The sequence below is a fragment of the Populus euphratica genome, unplaced genomic scaffold, assembly GCF_000495115.2.
Source record: "Populus euphratica unplaced genomic scaffold, PopEup_1.0 scaffold2857.1, whole genome shotgun sequence".
Classification (NCBI taxonomy): Eukaryota; Viridiplantae; Streptophyta; class Magnoliopsida; order Malpighiales; family Salicaceae; genus Populus; species Populus euphratica.
The window spans coordinates 3,307-12,503 of NW_011502684.1; the positions used below are offsets into that span (position 1 = coordinate 3,307).

At 30.7% G+C, this 9,197-nt stretch overlaps 1 protein-coding gene across 3 annotated transcripts; it reads right to left on the bottom strand.

Moving 5' to 3' along the window:
* Positions 1 to 1,111: 1,111 nt before the first annotated feature.
* Positions 1,112 to 5,111, bottom strand: LOC105119389 (pto-interacting protein 1-like). Of its 3 annotated transcripts, none has more exons than XM_011017524.1 (8): positions 4,881 to 5,111; positions 4,098 to 4,208; positions 3,643 to 3,893; positions 3,431 to 3,557; positions 2,537 to 2,810; positions 1,991 to 2,123; positions 1,784 to 1,870; positions 1,112 to 1,529 (listed from the first exon to the last, which is right to left on the bottom strand). In XM_011017524.1, the coding sequence occupies exons 2-8, from the start codon at positions 4,180 to 4,182 to the stop codon at positions 1,398 to 1,400; spliced, it is 1,089 nt and encodes a 362-aa protein (XP_011015826.1). In that variant the 5' UTR covers positions 4,183 to 4,208; positions 4,881 to 5,111; the 3' UTR covers positions 1,112 to 1,397. The 3 variants fall into 3 exon arrangements, with proteins under 3 accessions (XP_011015826.1, XP_011015825.1, XP_011015824.1); XM_011017523.1 differs by having other exon boundaries at positions 4,871 to 5,111; XM_011017522.1 differs by having other exon boundaries at positions 4,864 to 5,110.
* Between the last annotated feature and the right edge of the window lie 4,086 nt (positions 5,112 to 9,197).

The following is a 9,197-nucleotide window of genomic DNA, read 5'->3' on the forward strand; positions in this document are numbered from 1 at the left end:
TATTAATATAAATATAAATAAAAAATAATTATGAAAAAATATAAAAAACATTAATTTTAAAAATTAGAAAACAATGATTATTAAAAAAAAAACGAAGGTCAGGCACTACTAAGCTTAATAAGCTACACCAACTCGTCTGACTCATTTCGTTCGGGCATGCGTGACTAAGTTTTTTTTTTGTAGTTTTTATAAAAAAAAAGATTGAGAGATGACATAAAGTCTATATCATATAGTTTCTAGTTGTTATTGGAGCCGGAAAAAGAGAGGTTATAATTTTTTTAATTTAAAAACTTAATTTTTAATTTATTTATACTCGAAACATCTTAGTTAATTTAATAAACTTATTTTTAGTTTTAAAAAATCAAAAAATCATTTTAAAATCTGAAATCAACCCTAAATTATAGATTAGATATATTTTTCTTGACAATTTCAAAATAAAAAAATTCTAATGTGAGTTCCTTTCATTAAAAGAAAATTTGATAGCAATTCTCTCTTTCTAACGTAAAGGGCCCGGATATATATAATTTATAAAATATAAGAATTATAATAAATATTTTGTTCAGATTTTCTAAATTCCTTATATATTTTTTACTTCGATTCTTGTTTTTCAATGTCATCTTCCCTCAATAAATTAATTTTTAATTTAGTCTAATAAGGTTCAAATTAAAAAAAAAAAAAAAACAATGACACTGTTAACAGTCTATCCACAATACCATGTCAGTGAATACCCCATACGTTTTAGGTTTTTTAGTCAATAATAATTAACTGTGTATTTCGGCCTATCCTACTCCTTTGTACGGTTCCACCAACGGGACAGACCCATCACCAAATGGGAAGCAATTCCTCTATCGTTCAGGAGGCCTAAAAGTGAGACAGAAAAGGAGATGTCCGCGTAATGGAGGCGCAGACCACTTGGCCCAAATAAATGAATAAATCTCAACGCTGCACATTAGACTATAGAGTAATATAAATTTTAGAGTAATTAAAGAATTATATAATTATTAATTTTATTTTAAAATTATTAAAAATTTATATAATTATTAATTTCAGAATCTATAAAATTAATCAAAATATATCTAAAATTAATCGAGATATCTACATTAATTAAAAAAATTAAATAGAATAAATCTCATTAACAGAATATCATCTTTTATTCACATCTGGGAGAGACGGTATACAAAAAAATCCTTCTAGCAAAAAAGAAAAAATATCATATGACAACATGGACAGCTTCACACATAATGAAAAAATCAAACGCGCATCAAATAATGGGAGCTCAGGGAACGTTGTCCAGATGTTTTGCTACAAACGTCAGTTAACAAAACCTTGATATGTTATACTTGCACATGGATGCCCACTTTCACCTGCACAAACATACACCGAGCCGGGAGAAAGAATTATATGCTTGGTGCTTCCCCAACAGGTGCTGGCCGGGCATTTAACAGGGGCTGAAGGGCTTTGACCACAATGCTCATGTTTGGCCGGAAATCAGCCTCATATTGCACACACAAGGCAGCAACAGCAGCCATCTGTAATGAAGACAAGATGAGTTCAACAGTAGCGCTTTAGACATTTGCAACCCAGTATCTTATACATGCTGTTTGTTAAGGTTTCCACCTCATGAAGGCCACATAAATCATCTAGCAATTGAAAGCCTCATTCAAATTGGATACAATGGGTCACTCATGGCAGTTTTCGAGACAACCGAACAAATTGACGAGTTGATTTTTCAATAATACAAGTTTCCTTTTACACAGAAATTTTAGAAGTGCGGCACAAATACCTTTGCAACTGCCTTGGGTGGGTACTCTCCTTGTAATCTTGCATCAACACACTGCTTAACCTTGTCCTCGCTAAGTTTTGGTGTAGCCTGACACGTACAAACACTCAATAGTCAGCAAGGACAGAAAGAAAAAGGAACACACAGGTTTCGAAAGCTTAGAAAGAGAGAACAAGTGCTAGGCATGAGTCAACAAATAGTGATTAGTACCCATGTCACTAGACTCTGCTGTCCACGAGGTAAAGTGTGATCAACAGGTTTCCTCCCAGTCAGAAGCTCAAGCAGGACAACACCAAAACTGTACACGTCACTCTTTGCATTCAATTGTCCAGTCATTGCATATCTGCCAATCACAAAGACGGTCAACGCATAGCAATCAAGGCACACACTCTCACAAGAAGTTTTGAAAGCAGGGTGTCTTAGCAATTAAACTTAAGTATAAGTTGATAGCAGGGAGGAACACAAGAAAATCAAATTATAACTACAATTTACAAGCTTTCAACTAAGAATAATTATCAGAAACATGCAAGTTTCCTTTTCTTCTCTGAACATTTTCTAGCAAGCAATAGAGCATTAGTGGATTTTAAGTTCCGAAAGGGAAACTAAATTATCAAGTAAAAATCTCAGATAGTGGATCCAATAAGCAGCTCCGTCCTTTAGCTTCCTCATAACCACATATTAGAAAACCAAAACAGATTTTGACACAGTGACTCGTAGATGTGAAAGAAGAGTATAAATAATCGACCAATAACTTACTCAGGAGCATGATAACCAAATGTTCCCAAAACTCGAGTGGAATGAAGACGTGCTGCCATATCAGGAGCTTGATTTGACAAATCGAAGTCGGCAATTTTTGCAACATCATCATCAAAAATAAGAACATTGCTAGACTTAATGTCACGATGAACGATGTGAGGATCAGCCTTTTCATGCAAGTATTCAAGACCTTTTGCAGCACCAACAGCAATTTTTACACGCTGAGGCCATGTAAGGACAGGACCAGGCTGTGCTCCTTTAACACCTTTCCTCCCTAAATTAACAATACATTGACAGCTAAGGCATCAATCACGCAGATAATAAGAACCAACATTTCATTGTACAATCCAAAGAACACGAGAGTATTTGCAATTTTATAGAAACATTGTAAACTCTCAACGCCAAAACAGTTACCTAATTTCGTTAAAAATCTTTTGGTGCTTGTGTTTTGACATATATTAAAATTTCATACAAGCAAATGCTGATGAATTTCCACTGTATCCTTTTTTGAATAGCAAGGTTTTTATTGATGGGTTTGAAACCAGGAACATTTGCTATGTAATATGCGCCTAACACCACAAGGTTTGTTAGGCATGTAAAATCAAATGAATGCTGAGAAAACAAGTTCTCATGAATAAAATGTTCATTGAAATCAAATAAAGATGCCACATCGTATAATTTTAATGGTGGAAGCTCTTTTCTCTGACTACATAGGACAGCACTCGGAAAAGGATAGGAACTGTGATCAATTTTATGGTGTCTGAAAGGACTAAAAGACTCTAGCCCCAAGCATATAAAACTAGTCAGTATAAGAAACAAGATATAAAGTATCTAGAAAAATGGAAAGAATTTATTAAGATTTCATAACAGCACAATTGACACAACAAGGCTTACCATGAAGAATATCATGAAGCGATCCATTAGAAGCAAATTCATAGATGAGTACACGAGAACCCCCATCTACACAATACCCAAGCAACTGTACAAAATTTTCATGCTTCAACCTTGATACCATGGAGACCTGTTGAAGCCATCCAAACATTTGATATGCCACTCAAAATTACAAATGAAATGGAATACGCAACAATTTAGGATTTCAAAGAAACCTGGGATAAGAATTCATCATCAGGTTGTTTGCTGGCATCTAATTTTTTTATTGATGCATCCTGCCCACTTTTAAGAACACCATAATATACTCTTCCATATGATCCTTCTCCTATCAATGAACTTGTCCCAAAGTTATCTGTAACTTCCTTAAGTTCATCCCCCGATATTTCAGGGACTTCAATAGGCTGGATTTTAAAAGCCTGAGCGCCCTTGGGAGCTGTTTCTGATGCATGATAATTTCCTAAATTTCCTGTTTAGTCAAATGGAAATCGGCAAATAGAATGAATAACTAAACCTGAATTCAGAAAAAAAGAAAAATAGAAGGGAGCGAACTTTTCACTAAAACATTTTAGAAAAAAAGAGATAGAGTGCACCATAAGAATAGAGGTACACATTTATTGGAAAACATAAATATATCACTCTTGCTACAACGCTTCTAGCCAAGAGATATTACCAGCTGAGCTTTTAACTGTATACTGGCCTCCATAGTCAGCAGCTTTATGGATGTCATCTTCTTCACAACAGCCGAAGCAACTCATGATTCAAAATCTTTATAAATCCCACTCTGCAACGCAAAATATTTAACACGGCCATTAAAAAACATAAAAAACAAACACGAAAGAGATCAGAAGAGTTAACATGCACATGGTTATCAGCACAAAATAATATGCCCAAGACAAGAAAATCCCACACGTTTTTTCAACATGCCATCAGAAATGGATTTATTCAAAATAACACCCAGTTTAGATACCAAAGGCACGAATAAACACAAGCTAAGGATTGTCTTCCACACTCCACAGAAATTGGCCAAGTATTCCCCTATGAAAGAAGTCAATTTGGATTTAAAAGCAAGGCCATGAAATCAGTAGAATCCCAAAATTCCCAGTTCCTCCAACTTTCTTATTAAAGAATCCCAGAAAAAATTATCGTCATAGAAACTGACATATAAAGCCGTAACTGACTCACACTCCAGAAATGCATAATACTGATATCTACTAAATAGTACAAACAAAAAGGCAATAATAATAATTAAGACAAGATTAGAAGAATATTGAAGACAATGACTCGGTATATCTCATTAAAATTACTAAAATTTACAAACAAAGAAAGAAAAGACCTGTAAATTAAACGCATGCCGCAACCTTTAGCAATTAAGCACGACGAAAAGAAATGAAAAAAATAAATAAAAAAAGAGAGAGGCAGAAGAGATGGATCCTTACAAAGAGCTGACAGTTACTATGCTTGACCAGTCACTGTGTGGGAGAGAGCAGGAGGATCTGAGACGTGGAAGGCGGCCAAGTGTGCGCAGGATAGGGAGGGATAGATTGACAGAAGGAGAGAAGGAGGGGTTTCTTTCACAACTTGTTTAGATTGATTTTTCAAGTGAACACAGGAAAATTGCAAATTTAAATACAATTTTTTTTATTATTATTATTAGATTGGCAGAAACGCGCTAAGCTTGACAGAATTGACTTTACCGCTTAAAGCTTCCGATTTCTCTAAGGTCGCGAAGTCTTAAGTACAAGGAATGATATTACGTGTCTGAAACTGATTGGATTCTGTCTACATAGTTTCTTATTACTAATGGGCAGTTGGGTCAAAGCTGATGACTGGGTTATTACTGATGGGCAGTTGGGTCAAAGCTGATGACTGGTCGTCTTAGGTGGATTCATTCGTTTAACCTGTTTGGACGTTTTCTTCTCTTACTTTTTTTTCCCGGAAAATTTCTCATATTTGGTATTTATGTCCATTGCTAATCCATAAATTCAATTTTTATTTGGTAGTATTATTAATGTAATATGCATGTGCTTGTGGATATACTTATTTAAAACAGAAATATTATTATTTAATTGAATCATTTATATTTTAAAGGTAAAACGGCAGGGTCAACAAAATTAAATAATAAGTTATATTAAATTTGTCATCAACCATTTATACCAAAGAAAAATAATAGGAAATTTTTTTGTTTTATATATGTTCAATCGAAAATGAATATTAAATTCATAGCATTCGGTGTTCAAAGAGAATCTTAGAGTTTACATACGAAACACACCTCTGGAATATAGTATATAAACTAGCAAATAACATCACCATTTTTATCACAAATGAAGATTTAAGTTGAGTTATTGGCATGGGATTCCTTTTCTATTCCTTTGAATTAGAAGACCCATTGAAATTGTGAAATTGTATTTGGATTTTATTGTTATAAATTTTATAAATTGATGTCTTGAATTGATTTATTTATATTCATACAAATTTTCAGAGATGCAATTAAGTTATTTCAAAACGTATGCTAGTTTAGATGTTTTTCTATTTAATGGCTCGCGCTCCACTATAACTTGGATAAAAAATAAATTAGATGTGTGAATTATAATTGATAATTTATTTTGTTTAAAATAATAATAATCTTAGACAAAATAAAAAAAAATTAATTAATGATATCAGTTTTACAACCAATTTCATATTAAAAATAAGATTAAAAAAATAGATTTTTTTAAATAATAATAATATTAAATAAACAACCAAATTGTCTTCGTGACGAAATGATTAGACCAAAAAATCCAATATGAGACTATAAATAAAATCGCAAAATCAAACGTTAAAATATATACTTTTAAGGGCATTAGATTAATTGAATTGTTTATTTTTTAAGCAAAAAACCTAGGCCCAAACTAAGTGTTGTTTGTTAATGGTATTAAAGTAATTTAACCTTGTAAATAAGTTGCAAAGAAACAATAGTAACCTCGACCAGTTAGAAAAGTGCTAATCCACAATAATTAAAAAGTTTTTCTAATAGTAACCTCGACTAATAATAACCTTGTTAATTTTTCTAATTCACAACTCATCAAGCAAAAAAAATTAATTTAATTAAAAAGTTTAATTTTTAATAAATTTAATATTAAAAAATAAATCACATAATACAAAACTTACCAAAGTAAAAAGAAAAAAAATATAGCAATGAAAAGAAATGGAATCAAATTTGAAAGAAGGGAAAAACAAAGAAGGATGAAATTGAAAAAAAAATAAAAAATAATTTAAAAGAAAAATAATTAAAAGAATAGGGACTAAATATCAAAATTTAAAGGAGGGTGAGATTGAAAATAAAATATAACTTTAAGATTAATAATTAATTAAAATAAAACAAATAAGAATGTAAAAAAGAGAGACAAAAGCAAAACCAAATAAACTTGAAGGGCTAATATAAAAATTTAAGGGTTAGGAGCAGTCTTTTAGGGGGGAAGAGAAAAAAAAAGTGGAAAAAAGACCTAAACAAAATGTATAATGACATTTGAGTTAAGTGAAAAGACTGTGATACCTTTAAAAAATAATTTTTATATAGTTTTTTAATGGTAATTTTGTCAATTCACTATTGTAATTCACGATAACTCAAGAATAATGTATAATATTTTTGTTATACCATTTAATTTTTGTAATTATTTATAACAATGTATCATAGATAATTGATCTATTGGTATAATCTATTTTAACAACTCAACTTATATATATATATATATAAAACATGCTTATCAAATATGTGATTTTTCTTTTAAATTCATATCTATATCAAAAAAATTTCTAGGATTCAAGATTATGGCGCTGCTATAGATATTTTAGTCTTCAAATCTAGATTATTGTATTGCATAGTGGATCAGATTAAACTTTTTTAAATGTAAAAACAATCTTTAAAAATTAGTAACATATTTTCTAATAAAAAGTATAAATTTTATAATGGTTAACATGATATAACCTGATTAATTTGATAGGTCTAAAAACAATTAAAATAACTTGTAAAAATATAATTTGATTAAAAAAATTTAAAACAACATCTTTTATTTTAATACGAAAACAAAAACATACTGGATTGACACAGTTCAACTTAGGTTAAGTTGTTAAAACCATTACCCAGATCCACTTGAGTTAATATGTTAAATTCACATTTTAAGTCAAGAAACTGTAGTAAATTCATAAAAAGCAAATTGAAACAGATTATAAAGTCTAAATCTCAATCAATCAAATATTAAAATATGAAATTGAGTAAAGAAAACTCAATTTAAAGAACAATAATCTAGAAAAAAACCCGAATCAATATACTAAACTAGTCACCTGAGTCATGAGACTAAAATGACTTTATAAAAAACAAATAAAAAATATTATGAAACTTATTTTTTAATGAATTCAATATTAAAGCATGAAATTTTAAAAAATCAATTAAAAAAGACACAAAAACAAGCCAAAGTGAGTTTTTATTAAATTTGTGACCCATGTTATAAGAGTGAGATAATCTTATAGAAAATAAATTAATTATAAATTTCAGAATTCAATAAATCAAAATATTTAAAAATAAAATTCAAAATAAAAAACTTTTAAAAAGCAATATTATAGTATAAATTGCTTTTATAGGGTGGTGGACAAGAATCCATTTCTTCCTCCATTTTTTGTTAAATCCAATAAACGTCTTAAAAAGAAAAAACAAGTGGAATTTGTTTGTCCGGAAAAGTTAGTATAATTAAGAATATGTGTTGTAATTTTGTTCATAATTACTATAATACTTAAATAAAAAATAGTAAATTTTATCCAAATCAACCCATAAACTGGAAAAAAGAAGAAGATCATAACAGTTTCAATGCCAACTTGCAAAATAACATCCTAGAGTGAACCTTTTGTTCGCCGATTTAAATCACCGATTTTCAGATCATCACAAGATTTGTTTTAAATTATAAAATAAATCATTGACAATCATAAAAGGTTACAAGAACATGCTGGATCATCATCAACCTACCATGTATGGGACCCTAGAACATGTTGCACATGCCATTGCTCGAGAGATATTCCACAGAAAAGAAGACAAATCACCAAACTAATCCTCCCAGATGGAATTAACCCCTTCAAAGCATCGAAGAGATCCAAGCAGGAAATCCCGTTTTCCGGCTGCAAATCTTGTCTCCATTCCAAAGATCCCGGAATTTTTTATAAACCTTGAAAGGTTATAAGAAACCCGATGCAAGAAGACTCAAAATCTATGAGTAAATATATATTTTATTTTATTTTTTCTAGATTATCAATTCATGACGAAACGGAATGGAATTAATAATATTATTTAAAACGAACAAAATCAAAAACAAATCTTTTTCCCTGAAAATGTCAATTCCAGATGAAATGGAATGAAATTGATAACCTTGCTTAAAACAAACAAAATCAAACACAAATCCTTCTCCCTAGAAAAAAAAAATCTCAAACTATGAATTTGTCAACAATGAGAAAATTCTTTGTAATTAATTAGATTGATTTAGCTAATTAATCCTATTGAGGCCAAAGTAAAATTATAAAGCGCAGGCTTTTTGTGAAAAGAATCACCTCACAGATGGGCTCCGCACCAGGGCCACCAGCCCATGAGGAGACAATTGGGCCACTCTTGCTTGCTCTCGTCAGCTCCAAGAGAATCTTTTGCTGGCAAGAAATAAAAATAAAAATTCCGAGTGTTATTCCATGTATTATTCAAGGAAGTCAAGTCAATGTAGATAAAAAGAGAATTGTCTAAAAGTGAACTTTGTAG

Bases quoted from the DNA above. Each gene is read 5' to 3' on its own strand.
- LOC105119389 (XM_011017524.1), bottom strand. From the start codon at position 4,182: ATGAGTTGCTTCGGCTGTTGTGAAGAAGATGACATCCATAAAGCTGCT. The intron at 2,811-3,430 runs GTAAGCCTTGTT...TTGTTAATTTAG, and splicing joins GCTTCATGATATTCTTCATG to GGAGGAAAGGTGTTAAAGGA. The intron at 2,124-2,536 runs GTAAGTTATTGG...TGTGATTGGCAG, and splicing joins TTTGGTTATCATGCTCCTGA to ATATGCAATGACTGGACAAT.